The 22,238-nt window shown below is 41.4% G+C and overlaps 1 protein-coding gene across 2 annotated transcripts in view; it reads left to right on the forward strand.

The window, feature by feature from the left end:
• The window catches only part of LOC129125755 (connector enhancer of kinase suppressor of ras 2-like), a 175,980-nt gene that overhangs the window by 145,943 nt on the left and 7,799 nt on the right, over positions 1-22,238 (forward strand). Inside the window, exons 17-24 of one of the 2 annotated variants that reach the window (XM_077185925.1) lie at positions 358-406; positions 1,489-1,664; positions 3,070-3,143; positions 8,534-8,605; positions 18,465-18,535; positions 19,272-19,375; positions 20,696-21,203; positions 21,804-22,003. In XM_077185925.1, the coding sequence (XP_077042040.1) occupies positions 358-406; positions 1,489-1,664; positions 3,070-3,143; positions 8,534-8,605; positions 18,465-18,535; positions 19,272-19,375; positions 20,696-21,203; positions 21,804-22,003 (1,254 nt within the window). The remainder of the gene's footprint in view (positions 1-357; positions 407-1,488; positions 1,665-3,069; positions 3,144-8,533; positions 8,606-18,464; positions 18,536-19,271; positions 19,376-20,695; positions 21,204-21,803; positions 22,004-22,238) is intronic. The other variant, XM_077185926.1, reaches the window with a different exon arrangement.

Here is a 22,238-nt window from a genome sequence, read left to right on the forward strand (position 1 = left end):
TTTGAATGCATATTTATGTAATTATTTCCTTGATGCAACAAACTTCAAATACCAGTCAGTTTATCAGCTCCTTCGTGGGAGTTTATATCTTTAGTTTTCAAACCACTGCACAGCTACTCATGCTTTCATTGCAATTGTAATTAATATTTCCTAAAGCTATTTTAATTTGCAGATTTAGCAGAGTGTTGTTTTCTTTATGAAGTTGAGGAAAGTAGTAAGAGAAAGATGACAGGAGGGAGATCCTGTGATCAGTGATGCTGTGATAACCCTGGAGAGGGGAGTGAAGGGAAGCTCTTCCATGTTACTGCTGTTACTTGCACTGGTGTTTCATAATTTATTTGTTTTTTCTCCTTACAGTCATTCCATTACGCTTCCCTCAGGGTAAAAAGCAGAAAATGGTCAAAAGGTAACTTCTTTCAGTTAACATTCTGAAAACAGAAAATGAGGCTCCTTCTCTGAGAATAAGTGATCCGTAGCAAAAGTTCAACTCGATTCAAATATTTCTAAATTTTATTGTAAGCAATAAAGGAAAATACTAAATTAAAATACCAAAAGAAATATTTTAGAGATGTAATGTTGCTTGGGTGGGTGGAAAAATCTCCTCTTCCTTAGGAAGAAGGCAAGGAGCATCTATGAGCAAATTGATAAAAATTTGCCTGTGGAACACTGCAGGACAAAGGATGGTGTTTTATATTCTCTAAATTTCTTCCCTGTTTCACAGCTGTAGGACAAATGTAATTCTTGTAGCATCATAAACTTGATTTTTCACAGGAAAAAAGTCTGATATATTAAGGAAATTTCCCACAGAGTTTTTTTCAGGAACATAAATTATACCATATTTATTTAAAACCTGGCTTTATTAATATTTACAAGGCAATCTAAGCCTTTCAATTAGGATTCATTGAAATAACACCAAGAAAATAAAAACAAGCCTAATCCTGGTGCTGTGCCTTTAACAGGATGCTGTAAAGTTAAAATATTATTGTTCACCTCAGGATAAAAATCATGTAAGCATGTGCACTGTTATGGAAGTGAACAATCTTTCTTTTTTCTTGTTTATAAAAACCATAATTTGACAAAGCTTTTGCTGCTAAAGGGAAGATATATGGAAAAAGTAGTGTTTGCATCTGTGTACAGATCGTGTCACACTCTGAGTTCCTGACTGAGGCTAAATAAATTCATTTTTACTTTGGAATGGTGCTGTCCATCTTAATCAGGAAAAAAAAATGCAGCCCCTAGAGGAACAAACTCTCTAGAGATTAAATAAAGAATTGCCTAAACCAGGCAGTTTTCATTGTGGTCATGGGGAAATCAAAATCAGGGCAATTCAACAGGGCCCCGATGAATTTGGAAATTGTTTATTCTGAGTCTGGAGAGGGTTTGGCTGGGAGGGAATTGTCTGAAGGTGAAATGTTCATTGAAAAATGAACACTTTTCATTCCGTTGGAAAGTGGAACATTTCCCCTGCCCTGTGGTGTTCTGTCCCAGGGAGTTCCCTGTCCAGCGTGAGCAGGAGGCGAATCTCCTGCAAGGACCTGGGCCACGGCGACTGCGAGGGCTGGCTCTGGAAGAAAAAGGATGCCAAAGGGTATTTCACCCAGAAATGGAAAAAGTACTGGTTCATCCTGAAGGATTCCTCCTTGTACTGGTACACAAACCAGAATGTGAGTACAGGCCGTGGTTGGAAAAAGTCAAAATGAAACCTTAAGTTTTATAATTCTTTTTAAGTCTATTTTTACTGCGTGCTCGGATGAGCTGCCGCTTTAACTGCCAGGTCTGGGACGCTCTGGCTGGAAATATTTCAACTGAAATTCTTTTTTAAAATCTCCAAGTCCACGTTCAAGGTTAATAAAATAGCAGATGCTCATGGCAGTCTTTAAGAAATGAGTATGTCTGTAGTTAATCCTTTTCCACAGGTTTATTTGGACCAACACAATGCTCACACTCAGCTCTCCCCAGCTTCACTTGTGAGGGGGGATGTGTAAAGTGCAACCATTTGTGTTAATTAAGCATTCTGTGAAGCAGATGTGAAAATCTGAATTTGTGAATCTCTTTATCTAGAAGTTATTTTTATATCGATGTTCCTCTTGCTTTTTGCTGAATTAGTCTGGAGTTTGCAGTTTCTCATGTGCAAAATGCTGTTCTTGGTGAAATTTTCCTGAAAACCAATGGGCCTATGCTGGTGCAATCTGCATAAATGTAGGGAAATAACAGAGGGGAGAAACCCAAAATGGTTCAGTGATGCTCTTCCCTTCCTGTGCAGCAGCCCCAGTGCTTGAGCTGAACTCTGCAGCCTCCTTTGGTTACTGAGCTTTTACTCCACCTCTCCCATTTCCTTCCAGAGGAGGTGTTCAGCAGCATAACTGCCCTCAGTTTTTGTGGATTTTGCAGCCCAAGGGGGGCTCAGGCTGTGGGTGATGAAGGGGTTTTGTGGGCTTTGACATTTCCCATGCCAGGGGGGGTTGGCACTGGCTGTGTCCCCCTGGCTCTCAGGCTGTGCCTCAAACCAACCCATAACTCACTGTGCCCTTGCTAACACCTTTCAAAACCTGCCTGGTGTTAATTTAATGTCTCTCTGCTTCTCCTCCTGAATTGCTTCAAAAGAAGCAAAAAGTGACAGGATGCATTTCCTGGTTATTTCCTCCCCATTTAATCAGAGGTGACCTCACCAGGGAAGCTCCTCAGGGGCTGTGGTGTGACAACTGTGACTTTCAAGAGAGACAGCCACCAAACAGCTGCAAAATGCTGATTTATGGTGAAGAATCAGCTCTCCTCTGTTTAGGGGCTGTGTTTGGGGCTGAAGGGTTTTCTGTGATCCAGCAAAAGGGGGTTTGGGATGGCTGTGCCTCTTCTGAGAAATGACCAGTTCAGTTACCTCACAGAGATAATTCACATTGTGTGATGGATTGAATCCATTCCATAGGAAAAACAGTTTGTGCAAAATACATTCAGTACTTCTTTGACTGGGTAGTTGTTATTTGTATAAACCCCAAACAGCTGCTGCTCATTTCTCTTTTCTTTAATTCTATATTCATTTTCAACAACTTTGTTTTTTTCCTCATTCAATAGGATGAAAAAGCAGAAGGATTCATTAGTTTACCTGAATTCAGGATAGACAGAGCAATTGAATGCAGACGAAAACAGTAAGTAATGTGTCAATTATCTTCACAAAGGATTGCTCTTGGAAGTTTGCTATACAGAGTACTGAGCACTTGCAAAGTCCAGAGAAGGAAGTTACTGAGAAAAAACCTTGAAACTGGAAATAAAACATCATAGATCCACTTAAGCTTTAGTATTTCTCTTTATTATAAAAGATGCAATGTAATGTAAATTCCATTTACTGGATTAAAATGAATTGAATAATTCTTTAGCTGGCTTGCCAGATAGTCCAGTTACAGCTTCAGCTAAATAAGTAAATCAAAAAGCAATGAATACTTTAGTAAAGAGATAAAACTTTCTCAGGTTCAGTAAAGCAGTATTTTCCCATAGGAAATAGCATAAAAAATATCATAGCAGGGAATGGTGAATATAATCTTAATTTTCTCTTTTATGGGGGAAGCTTTTCATACCCAATATTGTGTTGCTCTCAGCTGCTAAAATATTTAGGTTCCATATGCAAAATGAACTCTGCATTATTGCTTATGTGCATATTGCTGCTGCTACATTCCACTCCACTAAAAAGCATATTAAGCTTTGCACAATTAAGGAATATTTAATAACAGACACTCATTGGAAACTGCTCCAAACAGTGTTGGGATTGCAATCAACAGGTTTAACAGAACAATTCCAATGCTTTGAGAGTAGCACTTTGCTGGTATCTCCTGAATTATTTGCATTTGTCTTCTGTGTGCTTTCCTGCTTTTAACTAAGCATCCTGGGTTTTTCCTCTGCTTTCCCAATGATTGAATGCAGCTTTGGTCTGAGGAAACAAGTCCTACAACTATGAGCACAGTACAATAGAAATATTGAAGGTATGAATTACAATAGAGGCTGCTCATCAGAAAATCAAACCTCTTCAGTTGCCTGTTCTTGTCTGGGGATATTATTACTGTGTCAGAGAAGTACAAGACAGTGCAATTTACACTTCTATTTCTCCTTTCAGCTGAGGGTATCACTGTAGAAATTAAACATGAGCTGAGCACTATAAATACCTCAGAGCCATGAGTAGATATTAATAGTGATATTGAACAAAAATACAGGAAAAATAATACCCTTTTGTTAGAATATAAAGCACTTAACAGATTTCAGTGAATTAACCAAGATCAAACAGAAGGTCATTGTGCACAGCTAGAAATAGCTTCCAGAGCTTTCCTCAAAGCATGAGAACACAATCCCTCAGAACTCAGCTTAGGGAAGGATTTCTGTAGGGTGTATGCACAGGGAAGAGTCCGATTAACTGAAACTTTGCACACCACTGAAAGCTGAGAACCTCCAGGCTTTGAATCCTTTCAAAAAGAGGCAGGTCCAGGGGTAAAAGTATAATGAAGATGTTCATAGTATATTCCCTTTTTTCCTGAGCCTAATTTCAGTTTGATTTCTTCCTTCATGGACTACCATTTATATATTTCCCCCATCACGAGAACTGCACCTTACCTTAGCCACTGTTTTACCTGGAAGTGAGTGCAGTGAAATTCAGAATATTCAGCATGTGGGAGTGGGGGCCAGCCCACAGCCCCTGTGAGCACACCTGGCAAACACTTCCTGTCCTCTTCTGTTGTTCTGCAAGGCCAGGAGTGAGCATCATTCCATTGCCTGATTCCACTGCAAAGCCAAAACCACAATGTCAGTTTTCCTTCAGCTCTCCCTAGTGTGGAACTAAGAACATTTTGGGCCTCAGTTTGGATTTCCCTTCAGATCTCTGCTATTTTCAGAGCTACTGATGTGAAATGTTCAAACCCTTTTGAAACTAAAGGATTTGAAGACTTGCTGGGATAATGAATGGATTTCTCTTTCCCACTGCTCTGTTGGAGGGGGAGCTCTGCTCCCCAGCCTGGCTGCTCCTGATGTCCATGCCCACAGTGATGGAATAGCCTCAAGAAAGCTTTCACAAGAATACAGATAATTGAATGCATTATTTGGTATGGTTTGATGATTTGCCTCAGTAATGCATTTAATGAAGGTTCCCTGATTATTGCAGGAGCCCTGGCATCATCTCAGGCAGATTCAGCTCTCCAGGCTCTAGCTGGACGTGCAGTGACCTTGTCCCTGTGAAAGGAGCCTTTCTGCACTGCCACTGCAAAACTTTCCACTGCTCATAGGCAACACCTGCATGCTCCTGATTAAAAGTGATCACAGAGTAGGAGAAATTATAGTTATTTGAGTTTGTGTGCTGTGGCATGACATGAATATCACAGATACTGATAATTATAATGCCCCACGATGATGCTGATCCCCAAGTATAAAGATTAATTGAGCCACAGGTGTAATTAATCCTTATCAACTGGTGCCTTGCCTGAACCTTCAGCAATTTCCACCGAGTGAAAATTTTCATTGCCTAGTTAATGCAAATTTGGGTCTTAAATTTATCAAGGATATGTCACAGTGTTGGCACTTCATATTGAAAGTGTGCAGCCAGAGCTCTTTACAAATGTCATTGTAGTACAGGCAGACAGGAAGGTACAGCTTAAATGTTGCTACAGTTTCATAATTTTATTACTTCTGGAAAGAACCTGACAGTCTTTGCAGACAGCAAAGCCCCCTTGAGCCACCACGGGGAAGAAACTTCTGGGCTGTGTGAACTGGAGTGCAGCCAATGGATGGAGAGGGATTGTTCTTTAAACTGGCACTCACTGTGCCTCATCTTGATTATTGCAGCCAGTCTGGGGCCCTCCAAACCAAGCCAAATGTAAATATATAGATATAATTCCTCTAAATTATTCGTATTTATACATCTCAAATTGTTCCCCTGGAGACTGCAGTTCCTAATGCTTGAAATGTATCTAAACACTTCCCTAATAATAATCTTAGTGACACTGCTGGGAGATGAAGATGGATTTATTGTTGTGTTTTGCAGTCCTGACAGAGAAGTGCAGCACATTTAAATCACAAGTTTGCACAGAACTGGGCTCTCCATTTCACAGCAATGAAGATCTCTTCTCTGCAGCCTGCAGATGTGTAACAGTGCAATACATGATTGCAGCTTTAATGTTCACCAGCTCAGGAAAGGATCACAGTATCAGACAGGGAGAGCTCAAGGAACACTCACACAGTGACAATTAGAGCTGTTTGCAGGGACCTGCCCTGTGGGAGCTCCTTTGCAAAAGCAGCCAGACCTGCAGCATTTACCTGATTTCCCCTGACAAAATTCCTGCTCTTTCTGCATTTTATGACACGTTCACAGGTTCTGTAACAGCTGAGCCAGGAGCCTGCAGACAGTGCCTGACCTGTTGCATTCTCCTGATTTCACCTCTCTGTGCCTTAACTGAGGCAGGGTTCTGTGAGAATGTAAAATATTTAATAATCACAGGATCACAGCCTTGTTTGGGTTGGGAAGGACCTTAAAGATCATCCCATTCCACCCCTATCATGGGCAGGGACACTTCCACTAGAACATGATCCACTAATCATAGATTTTATCACATTACAGGAGCACAGAGGAGCCAAATGAAACTCTGTTTATCACACTAACTTCCACCCATTAACACTGAAACCCCAATACTGGCATTTAAATGCCTGTATGTATTTAAATTTCCTGTCTAGGAAAATAATCCTATTTACAAGCAGAAACTCCATCATGTGATATTGTCTCAGGATTAGCCAAAAGGATTAGGATCTTTAGATCCAGCACCTAATCCCCTCCAATCTGAGCCAATCCCACTGGAGATGGTTGGGCAAGTGGAGCAGGAGAAGGTGCAGATGCTGCAGAGAGCTCAGACCAACAGTAGAACAATGCAGGAGTGTTTGTTTAGCCATGATTTTCTATTTTGAGCATCAAAAATGCAGTAGTGTAAGGAATTTCTGTTGGAAGTTGAGTGTTTGCCCATCTCTGTGTAATTAAAGATGTGCTCTAATTCAGACACACTGCTCTAATTCAGACACACAAAACTGTCCCACCTTTCTTACCCACAGCTGTTTCCAGAGAAGCAGTGGGAGGTGCTGGTACTCTGCTGGCACAGGGGGATTAAAAACTTCCACAGCAGAAGCAGAAGACTAAGAATGACAAGAATTCTTGACACTTAAACCATATCATACCAATCAGTTAAAAGAAAGCATAAATTTGATCAGAGCATACTCAAAACTGCATTTATGTAATGATCAGAAGAGAGATAATTAACAAGCCTGTGCCATCTAGTGGGCACCAGGGATCCCTGTGTGGGATTTCACAGTCACTCACTGCTTTTATTTACCAAGTGCCAGGGCAGGGAGGCTCTGCAGTGGAAATTATCACTGTCCAGATCCCAAAACAACACTTAAATACCTCTACAACCTCCTTTTATGGAATTTAATATTTAATGATAACCCTCTGTGCAAAGATAACCTTACCCTTGATATCCCTAATCTCATGAAAAAAGAAACTGCACAGAAATACAAAAATCTGCTGTAGGGCTTTTGTTAGGAAAGCTGTTGCTGGATGCATTTGTATTAATTATATATATTAAAAAATCACTGCCCAGGTGAAGCTTCTTCAGCTTTCATCTTGTCTTTGAAAACTGCAGTAAGTCATAGTAATTAATAAAATACTCATTTGCATTTAAGCTATTAATAGTGGAAACATTGCATCACAGGTTCTTCATAATTCCACATGTAATGATTGCTAATCTAATTCTTACATCTGGTAATTACCATATAAATGTCAGTATTTTAACATAAATGTTATGAATGATAGTGTGGCATTTTTTTAACACTTGCCAGCTAATCAAATTAATAGTCTTTAATGCTGGGACCTTCTGGTATTCTTGATAGCAAAACTCCTTTTCATTAAACCCCCACAAAAATTTATAAAAAATGTGATTATTGTTCTTAGCAGTTTTCAACTGCTCAGCTGAGGGAGATCTCAGGGATTGGACCACATAAAAGCATTAATAAAAAGCATTTCTGTGAACTATAATCACCTATGCCATCTGATTGTTATCTATTATTCCAGTGATTTCTAGCTCAACTTGGCAGCCCTCTGCATTTCTTTTTGTAGAACATAAAACTGTCATCAAATACATGAGAAGAGGTGGGGAGGATCAAACATTTATTCCTGTAGTTGATCCTTGGAATACAACTAAGATGTACTTGAATATACTCAATAAGACTTTCAAAATCACCCAAGGATTTTTTTAGATGTAGAACATCAGTGGTTATCAAAAGGATTTCTATTTTTAAGTCATTCAAGTGCTTTTGAAATTTTTGCAAAGTATGAGGCTCACAAACATCGGTGCAATCAGGTCAGGGGGAATCCATTGATAAATTTAGGCAGCAAAATTTGGACTGAAGATGACAAATGGCTATGAAACCTGAAGAATCATAGAGCAGGACAGTCTGGTGTGTTTGTACACAGGATGTTTGAAAGAAAAGGTGGTTTTCATTCTTCGTGCTCTTTTTATAGTGCCTTCAAAGCTTGTCACCCCAAAATAAAGAGTTTCTACTTCGCAACCGACTGCCTTGAAGAGATGAACAGGTGAGTTGTGTGTCCCCTTTGCTGTGGGATGTTCCTTATCCTGGTGCTTCAATATTTCATCTGACACAGGAATATCCTCCTGGATGGAGCCTTATGGAATGCTGGCTCATGGTGTTCTCAGGAATTAGTTTTCCATTCATTTCAGTGAATACATTGCATTCTGTGGCTCACTTTGCTGGCATTTCCTGCCACGACATGTCTCAGTTCTGCAGAGGAAAGTTACTTGTGTTCTCATCTATTAGTTAATTAGAATTTTTTTCTTTTGTTGATGGGCTTAAGGTTCATCACCCTTGTGAAGTTTTGTAGGTAAAGGCTGGAAGTCTTAATGGGATCAGTGTTTCTGGTTTATTAAACAGTGCACCCACACCAAAGCTCGTACAGAGAACACCCAGGTGGTGGGGGGGGGTGTGTGTATACATATATATGTATTTATACATATATATATTCCCCTTATAATGCCAAGAACAACCCCCAACAACACAGAAAATCAGCAGTTATTAATTTAATTCACCACATCACTGTCCCAACACAGAGCTGAGGCAAGCAAAATTCCATTTTTGGTGTTGTAGTGAGTTTTAGATGTCCTTGGATGTGCTGGGGGGGACATTCCAAACTTCTGACTGGACAAGGCTCTGGACAGCCTGATCCAACATTAAAGCTGGCCCTGCTGAGGGTGGCTGTGGGAACAGGCACCTCCTGAGAGCTCTTCTAGCCCAAATTACTCCGTGCTTCTCCTTTGTGATTCAGTGGTGAAGGCAGAGGTTGGGTGAAGGTGGGACAGGGCCTTAGATCCCAAAAGGCAGGGTCAGATGTCCTCCTTCCTCCTGTTACCTCAGAAATTTGTTTATTCCCAGCTGAGGTGGAAAGCACAAGGACACCTGGGACAAGGTCACCGTCCTGGGAAGTCTTAAATCTTTCCTGGCACAGAAAAGTGAAACTTTGAGATGTTCTCACAGTTGTTCTTAATGTTTGCCAGCTTGGGAAGACAGATAGGATGGGGGTTTTCCTTTGGAATATTAAGGCCTAAAACCCATTGTTGAATTAACATTCCTATTCTGTGGCTTACATGGCTCTTCAGGTATGTGGGGCTGTGAGCCTGGCTGGGGTAAAACTGGAGAAATGTTCATCCTGCACTGAGGAGGGGGATGAGCCTCACTTATCAGCAGTGGCATACTTTCAGGCTATAAATTTGCTGAAAAATCTTTTTTCAAGGCTGTTAATGTTGCATTGCTCAGTTCTGTGGTGTGGTTCAGGTTTGTTGAAGTGAGGATGTTTTGCTGGTTTAACTCTGCCTGGTCTCCCTTGATTTCCGCTGCTGGGGTAGCTCTCGTTTGTTGAAGTGCCATTGATCCTATCTATAAATTATACAGAAAATGTTCTCCAGGAAAACCAGGAACTCTTGACACACATTCAATGAGCTGCTTTTACAACATCCATGGATTTTTCCATGGGGAGCCCAGGAAGCTGCAATGAGGCCTTGGAGCCCTGGAGCAGCTGGGAAGGTGCCAGCGTGTCCTTCCACAGCACACCATCCTAAACATCATTTACTTTGCAATTTACAAGAACCTTTTCCCCTGAATTTTTGGGAAGAAGGCAAAGGGTGAGCTTCTACTTGAAGTATTTTGTGCAGTATTTTCCCTTCAGCAATTCTGTCCCTGCAGAGCAATTGGAATTCACTCCCCACCCCAATGATGGATAACTCTGCTACCTCTGTGACATCCCTGGGCACCCCTGCAGCTCCTACAGGATTCCTGGAATTCCTTCTCTCAGAGATCCTGGGTGAAATTTGAAATGAGGGAGCAAGAATCATAGATGAAAAATGTGTTTAAAGTACTGATTCCACAAATCTCTCTCTTCCCAGCAAATTGCTAGCCCCATAATGTGATGAAATAGAGCAAATATTTTACATGGTATCTCTCGCTCCTGTTTGCAGCACAGAATTTAACTGGATTTTCCCTGCTGATGGAAGGGGAGATCCCTCATGCTGAAAAGTGAAGGAGTCTTGGCATGGAGAGGAACATTCCTCATTCACTATGAGCAGAATTTTATCCTTTCTTCAACCACTTTTATTTTAACAGCTCTTTTTAGAGTTTCTCACCTCAGATTCACTGTTTATTAATTTTTTTCCCCCCTCTGGAATATTTTACTGTGTCATTAACCCCACATTGCTGAAGGAAGAGCTGGACCCCATGGGTGGGGCTGGATTATTCTGTAGCAGACCCAGGCACTCAGCTGGGGCTGAGTTTTGCCTGCTGTGTTACTCAGGTTTGCAGAATTCCTGCTCGTGCTGTTCTTACACGGGCAGAGCCATGTTCTTGGAAATGAATTAATTATGAACTTGATGAGCTCATCTCTAGCTTGCTACTCCAAGCTTGTTAAAGGCCTTATTTCCCAGAAGTGCTTCATCTCCTACCACACCACACATAACCTGTTTATGGCTTTAATTAGCATTGAATTTAATATTCAGTTGTTTTACAATATCTATGTTATTTAAAACTTACATGCCATTGAAATGCAGGGCAGTGCATTTGCAATCTCATCATAGATGAGATTAATATTAAATTTTTTAAAGTTTCTATTTTAGGCTAAATAATTTGATCACTTTTGATTTGAATAACTGGGTTAACTTTGCAATTTTAATAACTCCCATAAATCTTTGGCATTCATTCAAGAAATATAACAAATAGTTGCTACTGAAACAGAATGATGATTAATTTTTATAGGGATCACTCCTGTATTTTCCAAGATGTGAAATATTATAGCACAATATTTCTCTTAAAAAATAAATTTTTGAGAATTGAAGTATTCTGAATTAAGCAAATTTTATGGTGACTCCTATCTACTTTTACATATGGAGTATAACCAAGTGAGTTAGTCAAGACTTTCCCTAAATCATCCTGTTTATTACTAAAGTTAATTCAGTTTTCTCCCTTAAATTTCAGGCATGTTGGTCTCTTTGACAGGTCTTGGTCAAATCAGATGGTGAGCCAGGGTTAACACATATTCTCCAGTTTCAATGCACTTAGTCTTCACTTTATATAAACTGGCACCCAAGTAAGGCTCTTGGCAACTAAAAGTTTCAGCTATTAAACATTTTCCCCCTTAAACTGGACAAGTGAGCAGGAGATTGTCAGATCTGTCTGGCCTAATTCACCAGCTCTTTATCAAATAGAGCTGAGGAAGTTGTTACAGAGCTCTCACTCTCAGCCCCTCACCTGCTGAAAAGCCAGGAGATAATTCTGCAGAACATGAAAGGTACTTTTCAAACAGAAATCCCTGGAATGGAGCTTCCCAATGGTGTTGTAAATAATCATAAAGAGCAGGTTTTTTCCTTTCTTCCTTTTATGTTCCCATAAACTTGTTTCAAATCCGTGCCCGAGGCCGCACCAGCCCTCTAATTTATTGTTCTCACATAAGAGCTCCTAAGTGCAGCACAAGTAAAACAATTTTCTCATCAGAATTAGCTTCAGGCCCCAAGGACTGGGTGAAACCATGATGTTCATGGGAGTGCACAGGGTGATAGTGGAGCTGCTGTGCCCTAGCAGGGCAAAATACTGCACCAGGAATTCCCAGCGCTGAGCTGGAATATTCCAAACCTCCCTTCCTGGCCAAGGCACCTGGCTCCTCCTTTCTGCAATTTCTGAATTATTTACCCCAGACTTGTGAGGTTCCATTTCCCCCTCTCTCAGCCCCAGCCCCAGCTGCTGATGGAATTTGCAGTGCACAATTGTGATTATCCAGCACACCCAAATCAGGGCTGGGGGAGCTCATCCCTCCTGCAGGAGGCAGGGGCTGCCCTGGCTTTCTGCACCAGCTTCAATTGCAAAATTAACTTCAGCAAATTCTGCTGTAAATAGTCCAGTGGGAATTGATAGGGTTCTTGTGGGAGCCAAGCAGTTCAGCTGCATTTCATAGAGCAGATTTGGTGATTCCAGCCCTGCACCTCTCTGAGCTGAGGCAGTGTCACAGCCCCTGTTGTCACTTTATGCTGGAGATACTGAGTTAACTCTGCCAAATCTGAAATAAGTCATAGAAATAAGTAATAGAAATAATAAATTTCATCATGATGAATTACATTTAACAGACATTTAACAGCGTTATTTGGCCTATTTGAGCTGAGTTTTTAAAAACTATGTAGAAGCAGAATCACACAATTTCACAAGTAAATCATCCCATTTCTTAAAAAAATTCACCTCTAAACCCCAAAACCCCACCCACAGTTTATGCCATGCCAGTCTCAGTTCTCTTGCTTGTAAACAAAGCTTTCTTTCTCCAGAGCTTTCTTTGGGCCAATCATTTGGTGAAAGCTGGAGCAAAAGTTTGAGTAAGTGAGTAAAGAGAAGTTGTAGTTGAGTGAGTTTTTGTGACTGTTTTGGTGATGTCTTTAGGGTTTATTATTGGTTCTGGATCAAGTAGCCTATCAGTTATTGTGTGCTTTTATTCTCTGTGATACACGACTGTATTTGTACAGTAAATGCTGGTACCAGAAAGGGAATTTATTTGCTACTAAGCAGTGAATTTCTTTTGTCTATTACCCACTGGGGAAAACAAAAAAAAAAAAACAAACAAAAAAACCCACACCAAACCAGACTTCTGAGTACAGAGACATAATTGTGCATTTGTTTGACAGAGGCAAGTTAAAAAAATTAAAAATAGAAAAAAAAATCCCATTAAGTGCATGAAGCAGATGCACATGCAAAGAGGGCACAGATTGGTTCACTTGTCAATTCTTAAGCTGTCTCAGGCTTTTTTCCTATTTTTCCAGCCTGACAAATCTAAGAAGACAATGCATGAAACAAGATCAACAGTCATGTCAAATTATCAAATCAGAGAGTGCTCAGAGTTTATCCCATGAATGATTTTGCTTAACAAATGCCAGCAAGTGTGACAAATGCAACAGCAGAGGCAGAGCTGCTGGGGCTGGTGCACAGCAGAGAGGAGCTCATGGAGCAGGATCTGCTCAGGGTCACATTTCACCAGGAGATGCTTTGGGGCTCCTTTTGTGTGGAGGAAAATCAAGGCATCATTTCAGCCACCCCTATTACAGCAGCCTTTATCCTCTTAAATCAATGTATTACCTGCATGACCATAGAAAATAGGGAAAATGATGTACCTTAGGAAGCCAAATGGGAAATGCATTGATTTTTCAGGTGTTCAGTAAGAAAGACTGGTCAGAGAAGTCCACATAACAAGTACAAAATCAATTTTTAAATCTAATTGTGAATTGCAAAGAATTTTACTGTGAATTCTGGAATCTGATTATCCCAGTGACGTAAAACAAATAATACAAAGCTTTTGATCAGAAATTAAATGTAAACTGCACTGAATAAATTCTATGTATGAAATAAATGGTCCAAGGGAATCTCTAATAGACTTAAAGATAACTTGATTTAAGTGAAATTTAACTTCCCCTTAGTGCTAGTTTTTCCTTTTAACCAAATAATCTCAAATGTAGATGCAATCTCAAAAATGAAAAAAAAATATTTCTGCACTGAAACACTTCTAACACAAAGCTGAGGTGGTGTACAAGGGCAAGAATTAATAATGAAAAGATGCAAGGAAGATAGGAAGTATATTTTATTTATTCTTTCTGTTAATGGGTCAGGATTTCATAGACTTCATTTTTAAAGGAACGTTTAACAGAGAGAAATAGTGAAAGTAGTTGGACTTTTTCTTGGATTTCCACCTTTTCAGGACACATAATTTTTTACATCATCATTTTAATTAAATAGCTTTTTCTAAAACCAACCACCTGGTATGTGCAATAGGTGAGGATATTAGCAAATCAAACTTTTCTGAGCCACAGAATCTCACTTCTTCCCCCCCTTCCCCATGGGTTTGTGGAAAGGCTCTAACTATAACCTAAAAATTGTAACTTTTCACCCCTTTTTTATAGGAAGAGAAAAAAGGTTACCCTCTTCCCTTGGTTTTCATTCTCCTACACTAAAAAATTAGTTCTCTCCAATTTATGACTACTGAGATTGTCCAAGCTGTTTTATTTTTTTATTTGTGCTTTTTCACTCTGGACTTGTAGAAAGCAGCAGCCAGGGGGGTGACTGTGATGCCACTGTGGAAATTTTAATTGCCTTCACTCTCAGAACCTCCCACTGACCTAGGGCTGGCTCAGCAGAGTAAACTGTGAAAGCCAGCAAACAGAAATTCATTAATTTGTACATTGAGGGGTGGCATATTCTGGTTTTCAGTGCAGTGTTAGGGGAGCACAGCAATGTGTAATTGCTTCCAGCTGCTTGGCCCCCTTTAACATTTCCCAGTGTTTCTGTCAGTGCCTGAATGTGCTCCTGGTTCCTGACAATCTGGGGTGTTTGGGGATGATTCACTCTTCAGTCTCAGGCTGTGACAGCTCCTCACTGCCCTGGTGCCTTCACTCAGCACAGCCCAGGCCTGGGGCACAATCAGACTCTGAGGAGGCCCTGGGCTGTAATCCCTGGGTAATAACCAGAATTATCTCAGTAAATTTAACTTAAATACTGCCAGGCAGCTCTATTTTATCCCAAAGCAATGACAACAGTGCCTGTTTGTAACCAACAGAATTAATGACAACCAAGCCTGATTTATTTAGAATCTAATTGAGACCAAGTACAAAATTTACTTGTGCATTTTGATGACTTTACTCAAGGCTCATCTTTCCCTGCCTTTGGTTCACTGGAGTACAGGCAATAAAAACCAACCCACTTCTTGGTTCCCTGTTGGTTGTTCCAATGTGCCTTGGTCAGTGATTTTGTCTTCTGGGGATTTGTACAATCCTGGAGGTAAAATGTTGTGGCAGAGGACCCGTGGGACATTTAGTGCTGTTCTGTCATCACAATTTCCATCCAGAATGCAAACCCCACTCTGCTGAGTGGCCTAGACTCAGTGAAACAGCCTGGCTAAGTTGTTTAATCATCAACAGGAAAGAGTTGTTGAAGTTACCCAGGTAAAAGGCAGGGTTTGGGGGAGGGAGCCCAGCCTGGGCTATGGGATGTGCCCCTGAGATCCCAAAGGTGCCCAGACCTGCTGGTGGCCACAGGGGAGTCCCAGAGCAGGTGGGGCACAGCTCCAGAAGCCCAGTCAGCAATGCTGGGGCTGTGCTGGCAGCTGCAGCACCCAGCCCCTCCCTGGGCTGTGCATCCTGCATCCCTCAGTCAGCTCTGACAGGAACTCCTGTGCCAGCTGGAGCCCAACCTCTGCCCACAGGGCACCTGGGCCAGAGCTCAGAACCAACTGCCTGCCTTTCCAGGCTCTCCACAAAGAGCTTTTTATAACCTTGAAAAACCTGCAGTTTTCTGAAAAATGAAAGTGGTTTGCTCATCAAGGAAATTCATCAAGTTTATGCAGGGTTCCTTTCGAACTGAGTTTGCATTTCCTTGGGAAAAAAAAATTAACTGTAAGAAAATGAGCTGTAATCTCACCACTTGTATATCTCCTGATTAACCTCAAAAACATTCACTCATGCTTTTCTTAAAAACACAAAACCTAAAATGGAGATTCTAGTTCCTTTATCTGAAGAGATTTTACCATGATAAGCCACTGAATGTCATCAGATAACCCTTTATGTGGGCTTGGCCAAGAGCTGACTCTGAATTGTGGCAAATGAGTTAAGAAAGTCCTTGTAACTCTGGCTGGGGATGATCTTGGCCTTTGGAAGAGAAAAGCCTGAGCAGCCTTAGAGAAGGAAGATTAACTTCAGCTAATTCCAGATTTGGCCATTGAGGCCACATGCACAAAGCTGAGACTCTGGGTATCCTCAGAGCATCCCTGGCTCTGGGAGGTTAATCCTAACACTTCAGCTGGTGTCTGTGTTTGCTTCCAAGATCTGACACCCTCAAATTAACAATGAGCAACAAAAGAAATTTTGCAAGAAATTTAAGACAATATAAATTTCATGCACTGACCACACAAATGGCTGAGTCTGTTTTAACTTGGAAAATGGTAATTAGTCCTAATTTAGCATTGGTGCTTAAGCAGAACCTCAGTTGAAGGCACTGAGCCATCCTGCTTAATTGCCAAAGGCATATGGCAAAGTATGACTGAAACTATTTTGCTCCAGTGCTAATGAGTTCAGAAATTGGGGAACAACTGATGAAAAACTGGGGAATAGAAATGCTGATAAGGAGCAGGGAGTGATGTCACTGCCAGTCCTGCAGTGAAGGATCTGCCCTGCAAGGGCAGCAAACACCAGGCAATGCAGGCACCGTGTGCTGAGGGAAATGATGCTGGAGAGCACTGTGCAAAAGCTCTATTCTGTAAATCTGTTAATTCATTTTAAATGTACTTCCCTCATGATAAAGATGAGTTATTGATGTGCTGATGCAAACAAGGGCTGTAAGCAGTGCTAAGCCTGCAGTTGGTATTTGGGAAAACTAATCATCATTTCCATTTTCATCTCCAGTTTGCTGACTTCTGGCTTAATACTGAGAGGCAAAGCAATATGATTGTACAGTTCTTTATTTTCACAGTTTTGCAAGTAAATGAAACCCTCTCACGATTCCCTGTAAGAAGCAAACGTTGTGGTCCCCTTTGGCTACTTGGGGAAGCCATGAGATCCAGGCAGGCTCAGTGCAGGCCTCAGTGAGTCAGGGCTGTGCCAGTATCAGAGCTGAGGATCATTGCTGGGAGCAGGGGATCAATACTGCTGAACTCTGAGCTATTTTTAGTGCAGAGTTCACTCTTCCTTCATTTTCTGCCTCCTTGCTGTGCCTCCCATCTCCCACACACCACTCTCCTGGACAATAACAGTCACACACGTCCTTAAAAGCTTTTTTTTCTCCTCTAGTACAAGTGGGAAAGAATGACACTGAACAGTTTTCTTGTTTTGATCTGCAAAACAACTCGTCCTTTTGATATTGCATGTTCTGTTCACTAATGTCTGACTTGAGGCCTGTGAAAGATGGTTTGTCATAATATTCATTAACCAAGAAGATAATTATTAACAAATTTGATGTTGCAAGTATTCGAAAAGAAAAAAAGAGCTGCTTCTAGACAAACTCTCACATTAATTTTCTGGGAAATTAATTAGATAATTAAGAATTTAGTCACTGAGGAAGGGAATGGTTCAAAACATCCCAGGCATTATAGATGGCACTATTAGGGCTTTTTTCTTTGGTTATATCTCCTTGTTGATGAAAATAAGATAATTCTTGATTTTCCATTTGCTGAACATTAAGAAGTGACTTTTCCCTCTGTGTGTTAATTTCCCTTTCCCCCTAGTTTTTTAATTATATGTTGTGTAAACATCCAGTAATCTTACATAAAGAAAACTCAAAAGGTATTTTCCCCAAGATTAGCTATAATATTTCCCTAAGGAAGTAAAGAATCCTATTTTCTATCAAACTAAATAATTTGGGGACAAAGAAAGGAACCAGCACATCCAATGCAAAATGCAAATACTGAAGCACTTGCAGTTTACCAAGACTTTAGAAACCCAAAAGTCTGTATTAAACAAATTAAGGGAAAATAATGTCGATATCACAGCTCAACAACACCAAGTGTTTATATCACCAGCACTGTGAATCCAGACTAACAAATAACCAAACTGCCATAGGCTGTTTTAGCTTTCTGAGGATACAAGTTTAACACAACTCATTTCCCAACACAGGTTTTTAGACAATAATTATCATCATTCTATTTTATTTTCTAGTATTTTGGCAAGTTCTTGAAATAAATAGCAATCAGAATAAATGTGATAAATCCTTTACTCCCAGTTATTGACCACCCAGCACACCTGAATCGTGGGTTTAACAGCCTTTTTCTTTAGGTGTTGTGTCTGACTTTTCCAGATGTTAAGGATGTGGATGCCTACAGATTGACATGAGATGTTCCTTTTAAATACCTCTCTTCCTCGTTTTTATTGTTCTGTTAGATGGATGAATCGTTTGGGTCTCGCAGCAATTGGTTACACACCTGATGACAAGGATATCCACCCAGATGAAGGTAATGCTCAGTGGTTATAATTAGGAGAAGAGAGCAGACAGTACAAATCAGTATTTCAATAAAGCTGGAGAGGTCATAACTGACTTCTTTAGCAACATATGGCCATATCTTTCCAAATATCAATTTTGATAAGAATATATTTCCTCAAACTACATTTATTGGTGCCACCACCAAAGAAAATAAAATCCTGAGCAGTAATTTTAGGAAATATTTAAAATTAGTGATAAAGAGAATGTGGGGTTCAAGGTGAGGTGTGATCTCCCAGATCCCAGCCCTCAAGGATGTCCATGCCCATAAAACCAGTGCAGACACGGCAGACCTGGGGCAATGTGTGCTTCAGCAATATTTGTTTGCACCTCCTGAGCTCAGGTGCCAGCCTTGCCCTCCCCCCATCACCCACAGTGGAACCTGTTATGCACAATTAAATTAAGTGTTCAGGCTTGGCTCTACTTCAGCATCTGGAATGAGGTTTCTATGTGAAAGTCTGTGAGCAGAAGTTGGTTTTTATGTGCAGTGGGAGTCAGGTGCCCGAGCTGCCTTCTGTAACCCTTCCCTAAATCATTCAGAGCTTCCCTGTTTGAGGGGCCAGACCTTCCCACCAGCCCCTTCCTGAGTGGCTGCTGAGCCCTGCAGGTGCCTGGGGAAGGTTTACCTTGCCTTAGAAGAATGCTGCTAAAATGTGGGATCTGCTTTGTTGTGGAAAAGCACCCGAGTGAGACCTGGAATGCTTTGTCAGCAGATTACTGGAGCGAGAGCGACCAGGACGACATCGAGGGCTCCCTGACGCTGAAGCAGGAGGGCTCCTCCACGCTGTGTGACACCTACCACCGCACCCCCTCAGTGAGTCACACCCCTGCATGTGCCAGGGCCACCAAAAACAGCTCTGGGGGGCCTTGGCTTGCTCTTCCCTGGTCCTGGCATGTTTAAACGCCGTACAGGCGGCAGAACAAAGCCGGATGTGTTGTTAAAATGAAATTACTGCTGCTCCTCATGAGCCAAGACCTGGATTTTTCCATAGCAAATCAGTTAGGAAGGAAGGAGAGGTAAATGTATCCTGACACAGATCTGTCACCAGACTGGAAATATAACCTTTTTTTGTAGGATTGGTGAAACTACGCATCATAACAGGAACAGAATATTCAAATTTTACCTTCACTGCAGAATGTGAAAAGAATGTGATGGATGGGATAGTTTGTATTAATTGAGACTGGTTTTCAATTATGAATATTGGATACTGGATGCTAGAGATTAAGATCAACTCATATTCACCCAGTAATAATGTTTTAGATCTTTTTTGAAGAACAAATCTTTCTAGGAAAGGGTTTTTTTTTTTAAACAAGATTGCATACAATACTATGGTAATGACAGTATTGCAAATAGAACATTTCTATTAGACAAAACACAGGCAATTATGATAATTATTCTATGATTCCAAGCACAGATAGGACTGTTCTCTATTTTTCTTTCAGATTTTTCTTCAGCGTGAATGACATGATCCTCACACAGCCAGAACCAAAGAAAGAGTGACTGAGACAACAGCATCACATGGGTGAAGCTCAGACTGATTTTCACCCATGTGATGCTGTTTTATCAACTGGGATACAGGTTAAGCCCCTCCCTTTCTGTTTTTCCACATTTTTGCCTTTCTCTTTGTTTTGAATTAAATTTATACACAGACCCAGAGAATTCATTCAAATAGTTTCACAAGTTCAGCAGTCCCCCAGCCAAAAATCTTCCTGGGTGCTGAAGTTTTTGTTGTTTGGGTTTGTTTTTTGGTTTTTTTTTTCTGTTTGGCCCCTAAAAAAAAAGAAAGGAAATGCAATTATGGTTTCTTTTGGAGACTTCCACTGTCCTCAGCTGCACTGAGTGTAAGCTGGATGGATCTTCAGGAAACCTGCACCAGTGTTACACTTTTCTTTCCATCAGGAATTGCTTGTGGGCAGAGAATGTGCAAAACAAGAATAGGGAGTGGTTGAAAGAGCACTTGTATAAAAGTTGTCACTGCTAATTCTCTTCTGTTTACAGTGGTTCATGTTATGACCCATCCAACCCATGAGTCCATCTGATTGCTAGATATCATAGAGTGTTTTACACTGCAGTCATTTCCTTGGGTCTGTTCAACACATCATCTCACGGGCAGATGTTTTTGTATCTTTCCAGGTGAATTCCTCAAGCCCATTCCCCGAAGCCAAACAAGGCCGACACTTTTCCAGCGAATCCACGTATTCCCAGTCCTCTGCCGAGGACTCGCGGCCGGAGGCGGCGGGCAGCACGCACTCCTCGGGGTGCCGGCCTCCCTACCGAGAACGGCGCTCGTGGCAGGACCTGATCGAGACCCCCTTAACCAGCTCAGGGCTCCATTTCCTCCAGACCGTCCCTCCGGAGGCGGAGTACGCCAGCGGCCGGCCCGGAATGTCACCGGACAGACGGAGACAAGCCACGCTGCCCGTCCAGAGGCGCCACAATTTTGAGCAGGATGGGCCTTTTCCTCTGGTGGAATGCCCCAGGGGACACAGCTCCCACGGGCGGCCCCAGAAACCGCGCAGCCAAAGCCTCCCCCGGAACAGAGACGTCCGCGGGAAGGGACGCGTGAAGTCCATTGAGGGGACCGACGACAGCCTGGATGAGAAGATCCCTCTTAGAAGGCACAATAGTTTCTGTGCAGAAGGTAAGCTCTCGGAGATATTCTGCTCCACTTCAAAATCCAGAGCAGTATTGCCACTGTTCTCAGCAAGGATTTTGTGGTTGAAGTGCTGGATGTTGGCAAACACAGGAGTTTGTACTTGAAATGCCAGGATGTAGCGCTAAAAATTGAGCTTTGGGATGATGTTCTTGTCTCATCAAAACTAACACTGCAGAACTGAGTCATAGGTTAAGATAGTACTTGTCACTTTGATTTTATAAGATTTTCTAAGCTTTCTGATGTTGACATTCTTGTAGTGAACTTTCTCACACACTTTCTGTAAATAACGCATTGTTTTGCATTCCTTTATGGAGGAGGAGAGAGTTGATAGACTGTTGGTTCAACCAGTGGCATTGAGAGGTCATCCAGCCACTGTCATCCTCCAATCCACTGTCACTTTTGGAAAACTATAAATGTTAGAGTCAGAAAATAAACTGTCCCTTTTTTCCTTTACCTTGAGAACAGTGGTGAGCTTGTGTTCTTTTGTGTCCTATAGCGACAAGTACTGAAGTCGCAGTATTGCTGATATTAGACACTTCCTCTGAATGATCAGGTTTGTTGTTAGGGTTCTTTGTTTCCTTTCAGAAAACGTAAAAGAAGTTGAAGAAATCACAGATGGTCTGCAAGAGCTCTACAGAACTCTGGAGGAAGCCAGTCTGTCAGCTTTCGGAGAGCAGCGTCCCTCCACCAAGCAGGAGTTCCGCAAGTCCTTCGTGAAGCGATGCAACGACCCAGTGATCAATGAAAAGCTGCACCACATCCGAGTCCTCAAGAGCACTTTAAAAGTAAGGCTTTATCCCTGATTTTGTGTGGCTTTATCCCTGATTTGTATGCAAGGAATATAAATTAGGAAAAGCCTGATTGTACATCACAGAATGCTGATGGGTTGAAGGGACCTTACAGCCCTTCCAATTCCATCCCCTGCCATGGCAGGAGATGCCTTCTGCTATCCCAGGTTGCTCCAAGCCCTGTCCAACCTGGCCTTGGGCACTTCCAGGGATCCAGGGGCAGCCACAGCTG

The sequence above is a fragment of the Agelaius phoeniceus genome, chromosome 14 (genome assembly GCF_051311805.1).
Source record: "Agelaius phoeniceus isolate bAgePho1 chromosome 14, bAgePho1.hap1, whole genome shotgun sequence".
Taxonomy (NCBI): Eukaryota; Metazoa; Chordata; class Aves; order Passeriformes; family Icteridae; genus Agelaius; species Agelaius phoeniceus.